Source organism: Lupinus angustifolius, chromosome LG16 (genome assembly GCF_001865875.1).
Source record: "Lupinus angustifolius cultivar Tanjil chromosome LG16, LupAngTanjil_v1.0, whole genome shotgun sequence".
Lineage (NCBI taxonomy): Eukaryota > Viridiplantae > Streptophyta > Magnoliopsida > Fabales > Fabaceae > Lupinus > Lupinus angustifolius.
In genome coordinates, this window is record NC_032024.1 from 8,671,022 (window position 1) to 8,694,754 (window position 23,733).

The 23,733-nt window shown below is 32.1% G+C and overlaps 2 protein-coding genes across 5 annotated transcripts; one reads left to right on the forward strand and one right to left on the reverse strand.

The window, feature by feature from the left end:
• LOC109330130 (probable methyltransferase PMT11) lies at window positions 6,567–13,151 on the reverse strand. The gene is made up of 9 exons (XM_019564173.1): window positions 12,447–13,151; window positions 11,786–11,935; window positions 11,428–11,698; window positions 11,112–11,222; window positions 10,334–10,493; window positions 9,140–9,397; window positions 8,925–9,047; window positions 8,627–8,704; window positions 6,567–7,153 (listed from the first exon to the last, which is right to left on the reverse strand). Exons 1-9 carry the CDS (start codon window positions 13,020–13,022, stop codon window positions 6,946–6,948), a joined length of 1,935 nt encoding a protein of 644 aa, XP_019419718.1. The 5' UTR covers window positions 13,023–13,151; the 3' UTR covers window positions 6,567–6,945.
• Window positions 16,807–23,303, forward strand: LOC109330261 (BTB/POZ and MATH domain-containing protein 3-like). Of its 4 annotated transcripts, XR_002105649.1 has the most exons (5): window positions 16,807–17,453; window positions 19,252–19,597; window positions 21,450–21,726; window positions 22,676–22,964; window positions 23,018–23,303. XR_002105649.1 is itself a non-coding variant. In XM_019564386.1 (4 exons), the coding sequence occupies exons 1-4, from the start codon at window positions 17,032–17,034 to the stop codon at window positions 22,888–22,890; spliced, it is 1,260 nt and encodes a 419-aa protein (XP_019419931.1). In that variant the 5' UTR covers window positions 16,807–17,031; the 3' UTR covers window positions 22,891–23,299. The 4 variants fall into 4 exon arrangements, 3 of the variants coding, with proteins under 3 accessions (XP_019419931.1, XP_019419933.1, XP_019419934.1); XM_019564386.1 differs by having other exon boundaries at window positions 22,676–23,299; XM_019564388.1 differs by having other exon boundaries at window positions 19,252–19,484; window positions 21,448–21,726; window positions 22,676–23,299.

Sequence of the window (23,733 nt, forward strand, 5' to 3'; positions counted from 1 at the left end):
TTTTATATTAATCAATATATTAAAAATTAATTATTGCTTGAATAATATAATTTTATGATTATGGTTCATTCCACAAAAAATTATTATGAAATAATAATAAAATAGACAAAATATAATGTTAAGATAATAATAAAAAGTATAAAATATACAATATTTAATTAAAATACATATGCGAGTACTCGTGTGGCGTGATACACGTTATTCGTTCATACCCATAAGCTATTCTTGTGAGCATCTATTGTAAGTATTTTGACGGATACTCAAGAGTCAGTTATTTTTGTTATACCTAAGCCACCTTAAATTTGCTCCGCCAACAATTGAAAATATTAGCTTGTTTTTCATCCTATTTTGTTCCATGCCCAATGGTTGGTGTGGTGGCAAAGAAGATGGTTGTGATGATGGATTGTTGGGACTAAAGTAATACGGCGATAATGTAAGTGTAGAAGTTATGAAGAAGTGGATGCTCACCCTCCACACAAAGTCTTTGTATCCCTTGGGTTTAGGGATGGCAACGGGCGCGAGCGAGCGTGGGTAGCGTTTTCCCGTACCCAAACCCATAATATTTATGGGTATCCGTGTGGGTAACTGGTATTTACATGTACCCAACAGGTTTTTAATTTTAATTATATATTTATATAATTTGTAATAATCAATATGTAAAAATAATTATTACATGAATAATATGATAATTTATTATCATAGTCAAATATGTGTAATTTATTATGAAATAATAATAAAGTGTATGATATATAATCTTAAAATAATAATAAATATTTATAAAAATTTAACTAAATATATAAATTTGCGGTACCCGCGGGGCGGGTATCACAAAACTTATTTCCGCCCATAAGCTATTATTGCGGGTATCCATTGCAGGTATTTCCACGGGTACCAACCGGTCGAACTTTTTTACCATCCCTACTTGGGTCAAACCACATGTTCCATCTTTCCGTCTCATAAACCTATACAACATTAAGCTCTACTCAATGTGGGACTTAAACATTTAATAAGACTTCCAACAATTCATTTATCTTTTGTGCTAATGTTACATGTATTATATCTCTTATTCTACATTAAGGAGTCCGTCTAATAATATGATTTATTTGCCGATATAATTCTTCCTACTTATTTTAGTAATCTATTTTAGGCTTTATTATAAGAAGGAAAATGATATATTCTCTTACTAATCTTTCCACCCACAAGAAAGTTATATGTATCATAAGACGAGACTTTGTTCATTGATGATTGGATTACAAGTTACATGTGTCACTTTATTATAAGTATAAATATTAGTAGGAAGATTTAATAGGAGAATATAACATTACTCTTATGAAAAACCTTACTTAGTATAAAAAACAATGTGGCTTTAACCCTTTTTGGTACATGGTGGAAGGCAACTATGGTTAATAAATTGGCTAGGTGCCTAGGTCCTCTCTAACATCCCAAATAACAATTTTGTGACTCCATGGCTTTCCCGTTGATGGTTGTGATTGTGAAATTGGACAACGAGGAGAGGAAGATCTCAATTCTCCTCTATTCATGTTTCACAAAGGATTAGAAGCATTATGGTATTGTCATATCCTAATTATCTATTAAACACCATTTACATAATATGTTAGAAATCGCCGTTATATTTTTGTGGTCAATATAGAAAACTTTTTTAAGTTCACTTTTAGAAATATATTAGTCTTTGAATTTGAAACTCGGGAATTGATTATGGACTAAGGAATATATTAGCACTTCATTCATTCGTTCTACATGGCATCTTTATTATTGTAACATTGACACGCTTAGTATATGTAGGGGTATTTAAGCTGGTGGGTGACACGCTTTGTGTATTCATTGACCGGGAAGGTCGCATATCAGGACTGGGGTGTTACCGGTGATACGATCAGTATATGTATGGGTCTGGGAAGTCGCATAACATAACTGAGGTATTATATAGCATGAACTATTTTATACCTTGCAATTTGTTTGATTATTTAATTAATTATTGAAAGGGTAAAATTTATTTATTTTATTTTTTGTGTACAATATTCTTAATTTTGCTCCTATGTATTCATATGAGTGGTAGAAAACCAATATTATGTTGGGCAGAAAATTGACTGTATGTTGGCAATTATTTTTAGGAGCAAAAGCACCATAGCATGACAAGAGGAATTGAGAAAATGAAACGTATGCGACATTTCCTTCATCCTTGATATGATTAGTTATTTTATATTTTTATATTCTTTGAAGAAAAGAAAAAAATATTTAAGTTGAGTACTAATTATTTATTAAAAAAAGTTTTTTACTGGTCCTGTTATTGCCATCAATATAATTAAAAAATTGATTTATTTGTAATTATTTTTATTGAGAATTAAAATAATAAATATAAGTGTCACAACATAACCTCTATAAATTGTCAATTGATATTACGACTCTTTTCTATCTTTATTTAATCCTAGAAATTAGTTTCTTTAATGAAAAAAATTAGTAAGAAAAATATCATATGAAAGTTGTTTTCCCAAATATCTTTATTAACATTTTTATAAACATAAAAATATAAATTATTATTGTGGATATTTAAATAAATATCATTCTTATTTATTAGTTAGTGGCAATTATTATAAATTAAAAAGTCTAGTTTAAAATGGTGATAATAATAAATAGAGATGACAAAACGGGCCGCCCGGCCCGTTTAGTCCACGCCCGCAAATGCCAGCAAAAATTTAAGCGGGCGCGGGCTAATGGTCGCAGGCATGGGCTTGCGGGCGGCCTGCGACCATTGTTAAATAATTAAAAAATAAAAAAATTCATACAATAAATGAAATTAAATTAAATAAAGTAGTTGAAGATAAAAAATTAACAAATTTTTTGATATTTTATATGAAGTTGAACAAATCACATTAGATTACAATTTTTTTAGGGATTAAAATTCACATTACATTATAACTTATTTAAAAATTTCTTATTTTTTCCTTAAATTGTGTTTATGGGCCCCCGCATATCCAACGGAAATGCCTGCAAACTTAGCGGGTAAAATTGGCAAATAGGCAAAATTTCTATACCCTGCCCGCAAAAAATACAGGCTATGCGGGCGCGCCCGCGAGCAATGTCCGTTTTGCCATCTCTAATAATAAATAATGTATGTGCCTTACTATATATACGTCATATTCTGGTTTGGGAGAAATAGTGTGAGCGCCAACTAGGGATGGGCCACACATCTGATAAAGATTGGTGATGACTGATGAGGGTATAATAACGCCGACTTAGCACTGATGCGCGTCCAACATGTTTGGTTGTCTCTAAATGGTGACTCGATGATGTGATGATTGGGCTTCTATCAAAATCTACACACATGCAAATCTGGTGTATTCATTGACACTGTTGTTAATACCATACTGGTCATCAAATTCATTAGGGTACTGATATAATGATATAGCGGTTCAACCGGTAGTTCACTAATTAAACCGTATACCGGCGAAATTAGATTAAAAATATAATATATTATTACTAATGTTGAAAAATTAATAAAAATATCAATATTTTTTGCAATTGTATGACCGGTACAGTTCAATTGAAAACCGACCGGTATGACCTATTTTGACCATTTTAACCAGTATGATTACATGACCGGTATAATTACTATAATGTACCGGTATTGAGACCGATTGAATCGGACGACACAAACCGGTTTTTATAACATTGGATCATTGGTGTCCCCAATGATGTATCAAGCCAATATGTGTCACTTAATTGAGAAAAAAATATAAAAATATAAATTAATATTCTATATTATTTTAAGAAATGTTATTGGTTATGAACATGAGAAAATAGTCTTTTTGGGACAGAAGATCTTTGTCCAATCTACACTGGATGTTTGACTACTGCCCAATAACCATGCCACATGTGGCCATGTGGGTAGGATGCTAATGACATATGGATGGTTTCCAAATGAATGGATGTAGTTTCAAGAAAAATGATATATCTTCATTAAATTTTCGTATTAAATCTTATATCTATAAAAAAGTGATATATATCATGAAATAATATTTTATTAATTAATAATTGACTTACAAGTAACATATGCTACTTTCTTGTGGTAAGAGGATTAGTAGGAAATTATAATATTACTCAAGTTTTAAACTAAATTTTAGCAAACAATCATATATTATAGTTATATTTTTTTTAATTTCAAAATTATTTTTTTAATAATAGAAAAGGTGTGACCAATTCATAGTCACAAACTTAGAAAGAGATTAATTCCTTACAAAAAAGATAAGGAATACTTTAGTAGTACCAAATAATTCATAGTCACCTTCATGTTGTATTTATCTAATCATTTTTTATAAAAAAACAAGGGATAAATATTAGGGATGGCAAAAATATTCGTCCTGTGGGTATCCGTTAAAATATTTGTAACAGGTACACGTAAAAATGACTTATGGATGGGAGCGGGTATCATGATACCCGCCCTGCGGGTACCCGCACATTTATAAATTTATTTTTTAATTAAATAATTTATATATATTATATTTTTGTTATTATTTTATACTTATATATTATCTACTTTTTATTACTTTATAATGAGTGTTAGTAATAGAAATATATGATAAATTTAACATGTACATAAATTTTATTATTCATATAATAATTATTTTACATGTATTGATTATTATAAAATATATAAATATATATTAAAACTTAAAAACTTGTAGGGTACCCGTAAATACCTGCTATCCGTGCGGGTGCCCGTAAATAGTACGGGTATGGGTATGAGAAAACACTATATGTGTCCGTTCCGCCTCGTTGTCATCCCTAATAAATATTAATATTTCCTTCTTATTTTGAATTAAAAAACAATCTGAAAAATTTATTTTATTTATTTTCAAAATCATTTCATAAATAATATTTAATACTTAATTATTATTTTTTAATTTTTTTTGTTAAAAATCCATTTTGGACTTTTTGGACAAATAAAATAGGTGTTCATAACTAATTAACTATTAACCCTTGTTTAAGAGGTTTGCAATCTATCTTCTTATTATTTGGTGTTTAATAATTATACATGGCCATATTAAATTTATTATATGGAAATTTTTTTGATGGATGACACATTACAGAAAATATTAAATTTATGACTACTAGCGTGTTGACAGACACTTCGTGTCTACCGACACGCATTCTTATTTTATTTTAGAGAATTATAATGTTTTTTATTAGATGTACTTCATGTTATAATTTTTGTATTTATTATAATATCCAACTTAAAGTGAGATGTATTAATTATAGTTATATAGGATTATATGATTTTATTTTAGAAATAAAAAATACTAAAGGCAAAATAGGAAAATATAATCATGGTGATAGTTATTTCAAGTTTTGACTTTATATATAACTAGTGTGTACAGGCAGTTCGTGTCTGCCGGTCATTATTGTATGATACTACGTATTTAATTTTTATATATTTCATTTTTTATAATTAGAATATTTTTGTTGTATTGAGTGTACTTTATATTATAATTTTTATGTGTTTATGATAATATTTAGTTTATGATGGGAAATGTGGTTAATTAATATGTTGGTGGTGGTTAATTAGGATTATATGATTTTTTTGTAAAAATTAAATAATGTAAAGGACAAAATAGGAAATGAAAATTACACCATAGTGGAAGTTATATCATGTTTTGGCTTTATATATAGTATAGAAGTATAGATATAGATATAGATATAAATACATTAAAAACTAGAAATAACAGTTGGAGTCAAGAATGTTAATTGAGTTTTTTTAATAATTCTTACGTGCTTTGATTATTATTGTGTCTATATAAATATTTTGTTGAGAGATGTAAAGTTAATTACAACAATCTTTATATCTAAAAAATTAAACATTTTTAATGCACACAACAATATAAGTATAAATTATAATAGAAAATATCCAAATCTATAAAAGTATACATCAAATGAAAAATATATAAAAGTTTCATGTTGGTTACTCTTTGGGACATTTCATAAGGAGCAAGGTTTGCTACCCTCCAATTAAATGAAAAATATTTTCCAAGGTTTCATATGAAGTTCTCACCTTTATCCCTTGGTCTCTCTTTAGGCTCTATTATAAGGCTATCTAGGGGCTTTATTAGGGTGTCCTTTATTAAGTCCATAGAATAAGTCTATACTTTATCAAACTAAAAGTATAATATGTTTATATAAATTAAGATTTTAAGTTTATAAGCTTTTCACAATAAGGTATGGTTTGGGAGGAATTCTTTTTGTTTTGAATTTCAAAATTAAAATTAATCTTTTCAGTTTAGACTTTCAATTTCAATATTTTATGGCTTTCACTTTTAAAAAATTGTTTCTGGGGTTATAATTATTGGAAATTCCCACATTGTATGCATACTAGAATTTTTTGCTCAAAGTTCTTGCTAATAATTCATGCAATCAGTATTTATATAAGTGAATTTTATCAAAAGCCCATTATAGTTTACTATGAAGCACAGCATATTGAATCATAAAGCAGTCCAATAAGAATCCTTATCAAATGATAAATGTGAATTTGGAAGAATCAAAATGAAAATAAAATATGTAATATGATTATCACCACTGATCTTAATTGAGTTAGCTAATCAATCTCATGTAGGAAACACATACATGATATGTGGCTTTTAGTGTACAAATCAATGAATAATGTAGCATATGCTCAACAAGCTTTGGAATACAATATACAAATAAAGATGTTACAAAAAGTTAGATGATACACTTGACCTATCCAGGTGCTAGGAAACAAAAATAAGCTTGGTATCAATAAACAAATGCTTCCAGCATATACCACTTCATGGCCTTTGCAAGGAAGTGATATTGCACTCCTGTACTTCTCAAATGACTGGTTTACTTGCCCTGTTCTGCTGGCTTCCCTCTTTCCAGGTTCAAAGAAAAATCATTTCTTTTATACCCTCCATTGCTTCATGCGCGTAGCAGGTGCTTATCACAAACCAGGACCCTATAACGTGCATGAGGCCCCTCAGCTGTCTCGCGCAATGTCACCTGCCAGCCAATTGCCTTGGCAATTTCTTGAAGTTCATCCATGATTTCAAGAGAATCTTGGATGTATGCCCGTCCACCAGGTCTTAGTATCCGATCCATCTCGAGCATAATTGATGAGACATTGCATCTGCAAGACAGAAATGTAACAGACATTAATAATAGAAAAATGGTGGTCCAGTATACGAGGCTCCCACTTAGTGAGGTATGAGGATGGTAGATGTATGCAACTTTACCCCACAAGAAGAGAAGTTGTTTCCAGGAATTAAGCCTGTAACCTCATGCTCACTAAGCAACAACCTTGCGGTTGTACCAAACTCACCCTCTAGGCAGTAAATAATAGATAGCATATAATATAAGCACTAGTTCCAACATCTACATCAACAATTAAGCCTTAGCCCCAGTAGGTGAGGTTGGCTGACTAATGGGTTCAACATGTACAACCAGCAAAAATAGTGCACCTGTAAGAATTTCTTATTTTCTATAAGCACTTAGGCACTATTAAAATCATAGTACACGCTTTGAATGATTACATTTCAATTTACAAATATGAGTTGCTTCAAAATGCACAAATATAGAGATAGTTGCTACAGCAAGACTGTTAAAATTTAGGAAGAGCATTTCCAATAAGGTTGCACAGAGCTTTGTATTACTGTTGCACAGGAGTTGCATGATTGAAAAGACAAAAAATATGCTAAGGTGTATGCAACAGTTGCATAACTATTCTGATGAATGGTTCGGATGGTACAGAGTAGAGGTGACCCCATATCGAGATTGAGTTTCACTGTTCAGTGAGGCGGGATTCTGGCAGTGCATGATTATATATTGACCAAGGAGGGACCATTACTTGCTAGGAGGGAGACTGCTGAGTCTGACCATGTCTATGGTCCATATACCCAATTTGCCGACCGCCATTTGACTCTTATCTTTCCTAATACTCATACTGTTGAGTTATGCTGGCCATACACCTTCTTAACCCCTGATTCCTGCTTTATCTATTGATACCATTCCTATTCCTGAGCCGATACAGTCATACAGATACCTGAGCATACCCATACACATGTTTATCCCTCTTCTTCAGTTATTACATCACCCTTCTATGTGCTGCATCACCTGTTCATCCATCTTGCTCTGCATGTGTGTCTACCCACAGAGGAGGAAAGTGCTTACAGAATTCCCCATACCCTGATGCGTGCGAGGAAGACAGTGGTGAACTGTTGCACATTATTTATATGGGCATCTACAAACTTAATTATAGGCCTCGACCAGGAAGTTAAGCAATGATTTCACAACCAAAACCCCAGTCCAAGACTTGTGCAGCTTAATTGATGAACTTTTTAAGAGTTCACGGTTTGAGTGTATAGTTGCTTGAATTGCATAAAGTAAAGAGAAATGAGATGGCATGGTAGGGTCCCAACTCGAGAGTTTCATGATTGGACATGCTTTAACATAAGTATAAAGTGTATCTAAAGTAGTTATCTCTGAAGCTAAGAAAGATTGTAACAGATTGAATATCCAAACCACAACTTTTATTTTATGAACAAAAGTGAAAATAATTAACCAGCAAAAAGATAATAGAGCTGACAAATGGAGAATAGATTACCTTTTCCTCTCAACAGAAAGCAGGTTTGCTGCATGCAGTAAATCGTAGGTTCTTGGGTATGTGTCAAATGCTTCACACCTAAGTAATAAATCACAGTATATCACTACATGGTGACAAATTAGCAAAAGTAATTTGGTATTTGGACAACGGTGATTTTTTTAAAGATCTTTTTGCTTTTAAAAGGACATAATCATATAAAAAACTAATGCTGATCTTTATGTACGTAGAATTAAGAAACCTCAGTCCGATATGGAGAACACTTGTGTTTAATTAATCTTCAATAAGTTTAGTAAAATACCAGTCATGCATAACTCCAATTAAACCACGGTCATATATAACAGGCAAGGTGTTTGGGCCACTAACAGGAACAACGTTCATAACCCAGCTATTAAGATTCTGATTAATCAATGCTGCTGCGAATCTGTGAACACAAATATATTGGAAGAACAAATCAGAAAGTCTTAAATGCATGCCTATTACAAGAAACTGAAGAAAGTAACATAAGAGCAATACCCTCCAAAGCCAGCCCGCATGTCCATAACATTCCGTAATCTCATTTCCTTCCACCGTAAAAAACGAACATAACCATCTATTATGTCATCCCAGTATTTTGATTCTGCCTTGAATAACTCATTCCTGGAGAGGAGAGCATCCATTTTTATATTTTGAAGCCTATTGGGTGGCGTTTGCAAACGTGCAGGCCATGTGGTAACATTTCCTCCATTTCTGTTCTTAGACAATTGAGAGATGCATGCTTTCAGATCAACATACCTATATTATCCCAGGAATGAAATAAATCACCAATAATGCTATTAATTAAATTTAAAAACGCAGATGCATACAAAGTTATCATAATGATCCACACAAACTTACTCAATTACTAAAATGATATAATCTATCATAGTTTGCTTTCCCATGGCCAGCATAGGGGTTAAGAGTGTAATCAGAAATAGCACTCTACAATATTGTGGATACAAATCTGAAATAAACATGTTTAAACAGGATGCATTGAGACCAACATTATAGTTTCCTTGGTCTTTTGTAAAATTTCTCATTTTTGTATGGAACATGTAATCTTTATTCTTTAACAAAATAAAAACCATATTTATGGGTTCAAATCCAAGAAACAGCCTCTTCACTTGCAAGGGCAAGGAAGCACACATCAACCCTCATTGAATCCACTAGATAGGAGCCTCATGCACTAACCACCCTTTTATAGTGAAATAACCATCCCTGCATCCTTACATCCCATCTGTTAATCTCCTTTTTCTTTCCATCTCACTATATTTCTTTTTCTTTTCATAGGAAGGTTAAGTGGGGAAAGATTGATTTTCCCACAATTTTGAAGAACATGCTTCACCAGTCCACCTAAAAGGCTATAAAGTTAAAACAGAGTAAAATTCAAAATTAGAAAATGATGATATCAGACATTTTTATAGTGATCAGTTTCTATTAAACTTTATAGCTTCGTCAAACTTATCTGAGTGAAATCAAGTTTTACATTCTTTTTTATGAAAAAAGCTAGTGTAACATTTCAATGTCAACGAAGAAGGGAAGTAAGGAACTACCCTATTCTACTTCTTTAGGTGTTTTAACCTACATATGGAAAAATACTCATATTTTCTACTCCCTGATTGTATTCATGGAAAGTCTATCAGATATAAGAATGATTGCCAATTTAAAGATCAGGAAGGTAAGAACAAATACCAAACATTGTCAGGGTCATCACTTGAGTCACATAGTGGAGGTTTAGTTCCTGCCTCACGATTTAGATAACAGCTATTGTCAAAAGGTTTCTGCCATATTGCAATGTACCCATCTTTTTTCAGAAACTTCCAGCAAAGTCGAGTAGTAAGATTAAGCATCTCTGGAGATAACAAAATCCAATGTTACACCCATTATAGATGCAGACAGCATTCTTAGAAATTAAGAGTTCGATCAATCATAATAAATTATGAACTATTTCAAGTCAGTTCAATAAAAATAAATGAAAGTGGGAGCAGATAAGCAGGTATTCAACAGCATCACAGTCTATGATGCTTCTCCTCAAACATGTTTTGTAAAGTTATAGGCTCTTGCATTTAAGACAGACAAAAACAAATGATATATAAACGCTAGATATTTTTTATACTACCAAGGGTATCCCCTCACCCTATGGGTAAGGAATTAATCCCTTTCGGGATGCGTGGTTGTCCCTCCCTAGATATAAATATACAAAATGTCTAACTTTTGGTTTGAACAACAAACAAATCGTTGAGAGAGGTCTAGGTCAATGGTTGATCATTAACAGATTACATGTTAATTCTGTCTGTCAGCCTGAGACACTGACAGACAACATGCCAAGAAACAATTTGATTCAAGCACCATGTCATAAAATGCTCATGTTAAACAAGGGTGCAATTTTAAACAATATGTAGATATGATAACTCCATTTTTAAAAAGCTTCAATAAATTCAATCTCAGTGGAAACTCATTTCAATTATACCTTCCCATTGTTCTTCTAGAATTTCCTCGTGCTTATAAACTGGCTGGGCAGCCCAGACAAAGTAACCTCCTGGTCTTAGCATCCTATTAACTTCAAGCAGCAATATTCCATCTTCATCACAATTAAAAAGTGTTTTAAGCATCAGAATAAAAAGAATGACATTTACATATCACTGCTCACTATCAAATATCAATAAAACTAGCAATTCTAACACAAACTCTATTGATTGATTAACTGTTATAGATCCCTCAACATCATTCTCTCCTCATTATTACCAAGACCTATTGCATATTGTACACGAGAAGAAAACACATACCATCTCTAGTCCAATTAATCCTACAGCGCGAACAATGCATCAAGTCAAAAGCTTGGCTTGGATATAATAAACGTCTAGTAGCAAATGCTGCTGCCATTGCTGGTACACCACGCTCGAGAGCAAATTGGATCTGATTCTCATGAACATCCTTAGGAGCTACAGACATTGTGAGGACATTTCGTGACAGTAAGTATGCACCAAAACTAGCTACACCACAGCCGATATCAAGAACAACACGTATATGCTGACCAAATGTAATTTCAGGAATCATCTACAAACACAGATGTTCAACATCAGATTAGTAGAAGATGATGCACCTATACCTTCCAAAAAAAGGTAAACTAGAGTATATAACAACCCTGGAAATATGGTCCAAGTATTCATCTGCCCCATGTATAAATTGCGTACCACCTCCCGGAAATTTAAACTTGTCATTGTCTCTGGAAATCCAGTTTTGGCCACCTTTATCTTCAACAAGACGAGTGTGAGGAACATTACTGTACCACACCTACGCCAAAAACAATCACCTTGTATAAGGAAACCTCAGAAAAAAGCAGAAGCTAAGGACCCATATGCTTATGTTTAAAAAAATATTGTCCACATACATTTTTTGACTATGATTTTTTTTTATGGCAACCTGAAAATTTCAACTTCTCTTAAAAGCCGAATTTTGGTTTGTATTATGTTAGATAAAGGTTTTTAGTGAAAGTCTGACCAAACAAGCATATGTAAGTCAAAAGTGATTTTTAGTAAAAAAAGAAGAGCTAGTTTTGGGGAAACAAAATGCCTAGACAAGCTCTAATTCAAAGTTGCTTGCCAGAAACAAATTCCTCCAAATTATGTTCATGTTTGGTACTAATTTCTTTGATAAAAATCATTATTTTCTTGAACAACTCATTGTAGCAAAACAATTATTATAAACAATTTCAAAATAGGAAAGAATCTATAATACACCCATTTGGCTTAATTACAAGAAAAAACAATAAAGACAATGTTTTTATGCATCAATTGAATTTCACCTCATCTCTGCTTTTAGGCCATGGAATTTGGTTACGATACCCTATGGGCGATGGAACCAAGCAATTCAACCCTTGACCCTGTTCTGGACAATGCCGTTCAAATCTTTCCCCTTTCTCCGTCGAATTCAGCTTCCGAATCGCATCTACATTATCCAAACAAGGTATATACTCACTCATATTCCGTGAACATAACCCAAACTTCTGGATCACAAATCTAACAGAAGAATCCTCAACTTTCTGCGTCTCGTTAACCCAATCATCAACACTAAAATCCCCAACCTCGAATTCATCAGACATCGTGCCATTGTCATTCAAGATCCCAAATTTCCCAACCGAATCCACCGGAGGCGGTTGATCGTGACCAACGACGGTGTTGATGTTGAAGGATTTGTTGTAATTGGGGGAAATTGAAACAACTTGATTAGGGTTTTGGGAAGTGGTGAAGAAAATGAGTTGGTGGTAATTATTGGACCAATGGTAACCGAAGTAGAAGAGAGTAATTGAGAGGAAGAAGAAAGCGATGATTTTGATAGTGAAAGGTGTTCTTAGAAAATCAACATTAATTGGGGATTTCATGATTTGTTTCTACAAATGGTTAGGTTAGGGTTAATTTGGGATCTATAAAAGATCTTGCATTTTTGTTTTGTTTTCTATGTAGTTCAGCACCAATTACCAACTCGATTCTGATTCAGGTTGAAGATGATGAAGTAACTTGATTTGTTTGTAACTATCTTTTTTTTTTGTAAGTTATCAAATAGAGTATAATATGTATCTATTATCACCTTAGATATTTATGTATTTATTGAAGGGAATAATGTATCTTCTTATACCAGAAGTTAACTTTATTTCTTATTAAAAGTGTGATATGTGTACTATTTTATTTAGTTTTAGAAATATTTTTATAAAAAATGATAAAATATAACATATGTCATGATTTCACTGGTAAAACGAAATAATTTATTTCCTTATACCAAGAAAATATTTTATTATGTTTATAGAAAGTCACTAAATCATTCTTATTATTTATAGTAGTTAAGAGTAAGAGAAAGTGAAAGTTGGTTGATTAAATATGATGAATGATGTGAATGATATTGACATTGGTCATACATTTGCATACAAGGGTAAATATGGGGTTAGATAAGGATTATCCATTACACAACTCTAAATATTGATTGAATTATTTGTTGAACCTAAACATAGATTCTAAGACTAAATCGACTTTAAATATCAATTGGAATATTTTTTAAATTGAACTCGGTCGTAGACCCGATTAAATATAATATATACTCTTTTTAAATAAAGCATTTATAATATTATTTATTATTATGGATATTTAATTTTAAAATATGAAATGAAATATATAGTCAATTATTTATATATATATATATATATATCATGAAAAAATTATACAGTCCACAACAAATTGGTGACCATGAGATAAGTTAGGTTGAGTCATGTTTGTTCTTTTTTTGATTATATAAGAATGATGTTTGATTGTGAGAAAATATATATACTATTCTTATTTTATAATAAATTATAAAATAATATGTGAGTTCTAAATCAAAATGGAGATATTATTTGTGTGGTTGCTCTAATATTTGATATGAAGAACTAAGTACATGAGTTTACACTTTAGGAATTGGCATGGTGCATAAGCATTGCTTCAAAAACTCAAATTTTTTTGGTAAAATGACCTAATAGAAAAACACTTTTAATCCGTAAAATAGATATAAAAAGGTCGGTAGGAGGAAATATCTAAATCAAGACAACCTTATGCCTACAATGATATAATGACTTTATTTAGACTGTGATTATAATTATAATTTGTGTTAATAGGAAAAAACAAGAAAGAGTTTTAAAGAATTATGACTATATTAGGTTTCACAAACATAGACTACTAAGAAAGTAAATAAGCGATTAAAATGTTACAAAATCATCACTTCATAGAATCAATTTGTATAATACACATTTTTAAAGAATTAAATAGCATAAATCGTTTCAATATTAACCAATTCAAATCCTTAAAAAAATTAGCCAAGTAATAAATGGAGAAATTTTAAATGCATAAATGGTGATAAAATATATTAACTTGTGATTGAGATTTCATGCCCATGATATATATTTAGGAATCCAAAAAGTAAATTATCATGGGAAATAATGTATTTATTATTAAAATCTAATATCTTTAATTTTCCCATTAAAAACTTACTTTTATTTAATAGTTACACATAAATATGTTAGAAACACAATTTTCAACTTTCTACTATCCTAACCTCATTTCCTTGAAAACACCAAGCATCAAAATTAGGGGTGGCAATACAGGCCAACCCGGCCTGACCCACCTTTGGCCCATCAGAATATGGGTTGCCCGGCCCCACCCTTATTGTTAAAATGACTCAAAATGTCAGTCCGACCCATATTTGGCAGAACTTACACGTTTTGTTTTTTTCAAAACACATTAAAACTTTTAGATAAAAATAAATAATTCAAACAATTCATAAATGTCTTTTAAAACAAAAAAATTACAAACAAAAGACACAATATCATAATCATATATTGCATTAGTACAAAACTTGCAAATTCTAAACAATAAACCAAATAGAGCTTATAACTCCTAAGTTTTAAAAAGTGCATAAGAATCAAAACTATTATATTATAAACCAATCACAATAAAGTATATATATTACTCAATTTAATTTGAATTCCACTACATTAAAAATATAAATTGAAACTAAGTCAAATTTAATTAATTTTCCAAAATGAATCAAAATCAGTAGTTCTGTTTGAGTTTCCAATTTTCCATTTCAATTAATTAAATGTTTAAATTTGATTCAAGCATCCCTAATTGTTAGTGAAACTCCACCTTTATCTGATAACAAGTACAATAATTGGAAAAGAGTGAAGATAATAGATAACTACATAATGAGATATTAAATGTTCATTTTAGAAAGAGAAGGAAGAATTATATGCTTAAGCATCCAAACATAAATTAAAATTGTAAAAGTTTAATCTTAATTGCAATGAGCAACATGATAGACAAATGAACTTTAATCTTAATGTTGGCCCACCGGCCCGGCCCTCCATGACCTGTGTAAAAAACGCGCTCCCAAAACGGGTTGAATACGGGCTTTTGGGCTAAAACCCTCATCCCAACCTGCCAAAAACACATATCCGAACAAGCTGGCCCGTCGGGCTAAGCCCATTTGCCATCCCTAATCAAAATCAACGTTTTTTTGTTGTTGATAGAGTTGGCAATTAAGTACCTTTCAACTTGATTTGAGCATAGTAAAAAAAAAAGTAAAAAGTGATCAGTGGAATATTAATGTACATGTGGGTTAAAGATTTATTTACTGTTATTATATTTTTAAAGATGAATAATAATTAAATATAAAAAGTAATATTATATCAAATTCATAATGTTAGTACATTCATCTTTTTCTCAGAAGTTATTTAGATCCAAATATAATTATTAAATATGATATAAGTCTAACTTTTAAATGATAGGATGAACTTTTTTGGTACTACTAAGAGTATCTTTCACCTTATTATGACTAAGAAACTAAATTTTTTCGAGTGCGTAACTGTCCTCCAAACAAATGTCACTTACATGAATAGAACTATTGACATTTTAGTTTTTTTTTAAATCTAATGAAGCATTCCACAACTAGACCAACACTTTAAACATCCATAGACTTTATATCTTTTTTTGTGCAAGTAGGATATCAAACCATTTTTTCATGATTACACCTTAAAATTTATTTATCAGTAAAATTGGTTCTTACAATAATATTATATTACTAATAAGTCAACCAACAAACAACTACTATAACACTCATAACACTAGAATTGGCTCACCATTGGAATAATGCATGTCAGCCCACACGGTTGACCTGAAGAAATCATCATCAATATAAGAATTGATTGAGAAGAAAATGACACATAAATTCTGAAATTAAAGTAATAATGATATATACATTTTTTAAATTAAATAATAATGATACCACAACCTAAATTAAAAAATATGATAATTTTCATTATTATTAATTTAATATTATCTCCATGTAGATAAAAAGTTCACTAAAATTAAAGTTTAAATGATAATTAAGAAAAAAATGATCTTAAAGGATTTAATAGACTTTTCTCGCTAATAAAATATTGGTATAGTGATATACAATCACACTAAATTTATAAGATGGTTAAAAAATTATAAGATGATTCGATTCCTGTAAGCGAAATTTACCGAGAAATTAATTTTTTTATTTACTAAGGTGATAGGTAATAAGATACTCTTTGACTTTTACCTAAATTTTATTTATTTATTTACCAAAACCCATTCACATTTCTCAAACAGGAAGTTTTCCTCTGAACCCCATTTCCTCTCTTCAAAGTTGAAACCATTTCCTCTCTTCAAAGTTGAAACCATTTCCTTCTCATTCTCATTTCTCAATCCATTTTCTCTTCCTTGCTCTTCCGTTAAGCTCACTTTCTCCTTTGACCCAAACCGATCCCAATTCCTCAAACCCCTTCTCCAAAAATTAGGGTTTCCCCATTTCACCCACCACCATTTCTTCCACCCTAGGGTTTCATGAAATCCACCGGATTGGAAGAAAGGATGTGCGATTTCAAACCCTTCTCCGAATCAACGCAACCGGGATCCTCCTCATCTCGCTCCATCAGCGAAACCATCAATGGGTCTCATCAATTCACCATAAAGGGTTACTCTTTGGCCAAAGGAATGGGTTCTGGGAAGTACATAATGAGCGATACGTTCGGCGTTGGTGGTTACGATTGGGCAATTTACTTTTACCCTGATGGGAAGAATCCAGAGGATAATTCATTGTATGTGTCTGTGTTCATTGCGCTGGCGAGTGAAGGAACGGATGTTAGGGCACTTTTTAAGTTGACGCTTGTTGATCAGAGTCATAAGGGGAATGATAAAGTGCATAGCCATTTCGATCGGCCACTTGAGAGTGGACCTTATACTTTGAAGTATAGGGGCAGCATGTGGTACTTTGGTTGTTGATTTTGTTGTCATTAACTAAATTGTGAAGTTTTGGAATGATAACAATGATGATTGCTTAGTTGGGGTTTAAGGGTTTGAGTGAGGATAATGTGTGTAGGATAAATTGGGCCGATTCGAAAAAACTAGGTTGTAGTTGTGAGCTTGTGGCTGCGGGCTTGTGGCGGTGATCTTGTGGTACTAATGTTTGACAATGTGAGCTTCTATCTTTTCAAGTAGGTTGTAGTTTTTCGAATCAATTAATAAGCTACTAAAGTGGTTCGATAAGCAAAAATTGGAGGAAGTTTGTAGGTTTAAAAGAGAGCTTAGAGTTTGGAAGCTAGTTTATAGAAACCTAATCAGAAAATGGAAGATAACTTTCAATAATTTGCTTACCAATTTTGTCCTTCAAAATAACTAAAAATTACATTAGTTACTTATAACTAAAAATATTATTTTTCAAATTTCAGCTATTTCCAAATCTAATCTTGCTGATAGCTATGAAATGGCTTATTTTTTGGTAAAATTAGCTGAAATTTGTTAAATGGCCACAAAAGACATACATTATTTATATACTTTTTGGTTAGTTTGTTTATTAATTAAATAAAATTATTAGTGGGAGTAATAATATTTAGATAACTAAATAAATAAATATTTGTAATTTGGTAAAATTATTATTAATTAAATAAAATTTGAAACTTGATAAAATTATTAGTAATTTTATAATTATTTATTTAATTATCTACATAATTTGGTAAAATATTAGTAATTATTTCTAATAATTATTAATTTATAATTATTCATATATTTAGTTATTAATATTTATTAGTATATATTTTAGTGTGGTGTGATTAACATAATTTGGTAATTATAAGCTGGTTTTTGATGGTAGGGTGAAGGAGGTTGAGGGTGGAGTCTCACCCACAACAAAATACTAACATACTAACAACTAACATATTAACAATTGCCGATCAAAAAAAAAAAAATTAACTTTCTAGGAACTAGCTTTCAAACGCTACAAGCTCCCTTTGTAAAAGTTACAAGCTCCCTTTGTAAAAGTTACAAGCTCCTTCTCATTTTCGTTTACAGAATGACTCTAGTAGATTATTGATTGGGTCAAGCAGCTAGAAGCTACCTGAAAAGCTACAAGTTCGGAACAGTGTCATTGTTGCTAAATCAACTATATTATTCATATTGATGAGTTAGTTATAGGCTAACAGGTGTTTATTGATTGGTAAATGTTGAATTTGTTTTGGAAAAAAGAGCAAACCATCATTTTAGTCCTTGATATTTATATTGTTGTTTCTTGATATTAGGAAATTAACATATTTGTCCCTAAATCCATAAGGTGTCGATCAAGTTGGTCGTATTGTCAACGATTGATAGGGGGCTAGTATTACCGGTGCTTACAAATTCAAGGACTAATTTGATAAAGCTGGGGACTGATACAACCTATAATATCATAGAGTGAAAGGAGGTTTATTTGAAAAATTGCAGTAACCAAACTATGAAAATTGTAACTAATATTTAGCTCATTGATAACAGGTAGTGAGGTGACTTTGTTGCATAGCTCTATGTGCTAGTTTAGCTGGTTCTTTTTGTTCTTTCTGATTTTTATATAAAAAACAGGTGTAGGTGAGGTCTAAGCATTTAGGTATAGAAGAAACATTTACCATATATAAATATTATTATAATGAATTAGTTAAACCTATTTGTCTTGTTGATTTTGTTTGGGCTGCTGGACAGACGGGTTTTGTCTTTGATCTTGTTGTTTCCTTCAATTAACCTTTCTTGTGTTTGTTTCAGGGGTTACAAGCGTTTTTTCAGAAGGTCACTTTTGGAGACTTCTGAGTATCTGAAGAATGATTGCCTTCTCATGCATTGCACTGTTGGCGTTGTCAAGACTCGATTTGAGGGATCTAAACAGGGTATTTTTGTGCCACAGTCGAACATGGGCCAGGATTTTAAGGACTTGTTAGAATCTGAAGTTGGCTGTGACATAGTCTTCAAGGTCAACAGCGAAACTTTCAAAGCTCATAAACTGATACTTGCTGCACGATCTCCTGTGTTTAGAGCTCAGTTTTTTGGACTTGTTGGGGATCCTAGCATAGATGAAGTGGTGGTGGAGGATATTGAGCCTTTTATCTTCAAGGTAGTGTTCATTTTCAATTAATCTATTTGTGATCAAGATTATAATATGTGAGAGTTAAGGCAAACTTGTGTAGCCGTAGTATATTCGTAGTTGATATTTAAGATTCCAACTGAATAACAATGCGGATGGTAATGTAAGAATATAAAATTAATACTTGACTCCATTGATGTATTATACCTAGCCATTCACATACATCATTTCATAGTTTAACAAAATTTCAACAAAAATAACATCAAACCAATATATGTTGCAGTTTATCTTATAAAAAAACGTTGCAGTGTAGGAAATTTAAACCAAGTAACCCAAAAAAATCCACCAAAATGTACATTTCGAGGCCAAAAGCTTGTATAAATCTGTGCTTGTATATTTGCTAGATTTTTTTAGAGTTACTAATAATGTTAGTTCAGTTGAATTTGTAGGAGTTTAACCAAGTGAATTTACATGCGATTTAATTCGTTTTTGTATTTAAGATCATAAACTCTTTAAGACTTAACTCGAGAGTTGACAATCATTATCTGAACAATGGATTGTTTAAATACATTTTTACAAAATAGCATTCTTATTCCTATCACAATATATGAACAGTGAAAGTATTTTTTAAATTTAAAATATTAGTTTCAGATCTGTCACACATTTGTTTGCTTTTGTTGGTGAACCAGTCCGAAGTCCGTTGGAACTGGTGTATCTTACCAATTTGTTCGTTGCGATGGATTAATAAGATTTTAAGGGGAGCACATCTGTTGTCCCATACAGTGTGCCACTCTATGTCACTGCTTGTGATTGGTTGAAAAAATGTATTCAAGTTAAAATTTTAATAATTATGTATTTTTCTGACCAATCACCATCAGTGGCACATGAAGTGGTACACTCTTTTTGGGACAGAAGATATCGTCCCGATTTTAAGTTGCTTTCATCATAGTAAAAAGTGGAAAAAATGTGTAGTTGCAACTTTTTGTAATAGAGATGCATATTAAGAAAGTGACAAGTTATCATGAGTTCTTTGTAGTTTGTTGGATATCGAGAGTCAAAAGTTCTTAAGATTTAGATCTTCACAGGACTGCACAATCTTATATGCTTGTGTGGTAGCTTCAATGCCAATTAGCACACCAACCCAGTTGATCATTGTATGCTTGCTGGACAAAATTGTGAAATCACTGAAATGGGATGAGTTTAACTATTAGTGTATGGGTAACCCTTTTTCGGACAAAAACCTAACTCCTGAGCCCACCCGAACTCTAAACATATTTATCCATTCCTTTCTCTCATTTTGTAGCTTCTACATGTTGTAACAGAAAAAGTACCAATTTACATGCTGAAACAGAGAAATAGAGCCCAATACTAAAACATGGGCATTTTTGGGTGATTTATGGCATTTCCCAGCCACACCCACCTTAATCTGCTTCTTTCCCTCACTTCTACATAGCCACTCATCTCAATGTTGCTTCAAGAATGTGTCCTCTGTAACTTAGTTTTCTGTATTCAGTATATTTTTAGCATTTATATTTGTAGGGTATATATTATTTATATTATTTTTCGTTTTTCTATAGTAGTCATCCTGTTATCCGCAATCTCGCTATGGCTTTTTTTGGGTTTGACTGCTACACTATGATCTGCTATTGTTCATACAAACCACCTTTTACTGTGTTGTCGCTTATACTTGGTGCAGTTCTGGTGGGTTTTTTAAGATATTGTTCATACAAACCACCTTTACTGTGTTGTCGCTTAGTGTGATATTTCCCGCTGAATAGTAATTGTCCCTTACTGTAATATTTCCTGCTGAATGGTAATTATCCTTCCATAGTTTCATGTTAAGCCAATAGATTGAGTGAAAGTCCTTTTATCTGTTTTTCAGGCAATGCTTCTCTTCATATACTCAGACAAGCTTCCTGACATATATGATGTTATGGGCTCAGTACAGATTTGCTCATATACTGTCATGGTGCAGCATCTCGTGGCTGCTGCTGATCTCTATAATCTTGATCGGCTAAAAATGTTATGCGAATCAAAATTGTGTGATGAAATCAATGCTGACACTGTGGCCACCACACTTGCCCTGGCTGAGCAACACCACTGTCCACAGCTTAAGGCAATCTGCTTAAAATTTATTGCAAATTCAACAAACTTGGGAGGTGCGTATTATTTTAGAATATGAATGTACATCTTCATAGTCGTTTCAACTTAAAATTCTTCCGGCATATTATGTATTGCCTTCTGGATGTTTCCCCATGACTTGCAGTTTACAGATTAAATACATTTTCATGTTTCTTAGTGTCTATGTTGTTAGTATTGTGTCGTATCTGTTAAGGTATGTTATATGGTCAAATACCAGTTATTAATGACAAGACTGTGTTAGGACTTCATTTGGTATCGTCGTTTTTATTCTTTTGTTTGTAATTCATTGTTTCAAGGGACTCAATTGCAATAATTATTCACATTTTTTTCTTTTTGGTGGATAACTTCAACGGTTAAAGGAACTATACCCACATACTTCACTATTTGGAAGGTACGGTGAAATAAGAAGTCGCCTACTGTAACTTTTTTGGGATTTTGTTCTAGGCAAATTTGTTGGCCAAGGAAATGGAAATAAGAGAGGAAAGATGGGGTCTGGTGTTGATGTTATATTGTTGAAAGTGTATACTTATAGAAATACCTGTCTCAGCTGTTTTATTCTAAACATCTCACACACCCAGCTATCTGTCATTATTTTTTAGTATCTGCAATTGACATTCCAAATTAATTATAACTTGAAATCCTTTAAAACCTCATTCCTTCCTTCTGTAACATTGGTTCTTGACTATTATTATTAGACTGTTTTTATTTTAGAAATTAGAAGCTTTTCCAATGAGCTTTAGGGCTATCTCTGTTTGAAGTTATTAGCTTAGGGAAGATGGAAAGATGGAGGTAAATGAATAATTTAAGTAAGCTTTATTTTGAGTAGTTTTTGTAGTTCGTCTATTATTGTTTTGGGACTTGTAATCTAAAACTTGCATGCTGCTTTCTCCTTACTTTTGTGTCTTTTGCGATCCTTAAAATTTCAACTATTGAGGAAAAGACTGATGAATGTTATGCCTTGTTCAGTGGTAATGCAGTCTGAAGCTTTTATGCATTTGAAAGAGAGCTGTCCCTCAATGTTGTTGGAATTGCTGGAGACATTTGCATCAGCGGATGACAACTCAAGCCAGCCGTTCAGCAGGAAGAGAAGTAGCAGTAGCGTAAACGGTCAAGATTTAGCAGATGGTGCAGTAACCGAATCAGTCAATCCAAATGGTAGGCGTCTTAGGAGGCGGACATAAGAGTAGCTTTCGATGTGGACCTCCAATGCCGAAAAGATATAGATAACCCCTTGCTATGGAAGAACTGCCTGTCAGTATGAGTGATTCACCATTTTCATTTGACCTGATAGTGCTTCTATTTATTAAGTTGCTAGTCTTTCCCACCTTGTCTCAAGGGCCTTGGAAGCATTTTCAATGGTAGTTTGACATTACAACAGTTCTAATGTAGGGTATATAAGGTTTGATGTCTTTAATGAAAGGTAAATAGCTGATATATTTGTTTTTTAGATCATGTATTTGAAGAATACTGTTTTCTTTTATAAGCTATATAGATGAATGGTAGAACTTATTTTGAGATGAGAGACTTTGGTGTATATCTATTGTGTAGGTGGATCCTGGCTTATCTGAAATTTTCAGGTCCACTTTGCCTTGTTCTATAAATTGGTAGCTATTAGATTGAAATGCAGATTTGATTAGCGTTGAGATTAAAATTTTGATTTAAAGTCCCATCTGATGTGACCTTCCTTGTCAGTCAGCATCCCTGTCCTTAAAGCCCAGGTGATCTTCTTAGGATTGAGATGGGATAAAGGGCGAATTAAATGGGGCACGTGCTGGTGTGCCAAGCCGAGGCATGTGGCTAAGGTCAACATATGCTGTACCAAAAGAGTGTCATTCTATGTGTAACACTTCCTCTGGGTGGAAAACATATATTTAAGTTTAAAATTTAATAATAAAGTATGAGCATTGTTAAATCCTTCTACTAAATCCTCATACTAATCCTTCTACCCACAAAAAAAATGACACATGTTACTTGTAATTCAATCATTAATAATTAAAATATCTTATTGTGACACATGCCATCTT

Coding starts and splice junctions, on each gene's coding strand:
- LOC109330130 (XM_019564173.1), bottom strand. CDS start 13,022: ATGAAATCCCCAATTAATGTTGATTTTCTAAGAACACCTTTCACTATC. Junction 10,494..11,111: donor TCTAGAAGAACAATGGGAAG/GTATAATTGAAA, acceptor TGTTATCTCCAG/AGATGCTTAATCTTACTACT. Junction 8,705..8,924: donor ATTGGAGTTATGCATGACTG/GTATTTTACTAA, acceptor TTTATTACTTAG/GTGTGAAGCATTTGACACAT.
- LOC109330261 (XM_019564386.1), top strand. CDS start 17,032: ATGAAATCCACCGGATTGGAAGAAAGGATGTGCGATTTCAAACCCTTC. Junction 19,598..21,449: donor TTGAGCCTTTTATCTTCAAG/GTAGTGTTCATT, acceptor TCTGTTTTTCAG/GCAATGCTTCTCTTCATATA. Junction 21,727..22,675: donor AAATTCAACAAACTTGGGAG/GTGCGTATTATT, acceptor TGCCTTGTTCAG/TGGTAATGCAGTCTGAAGCT.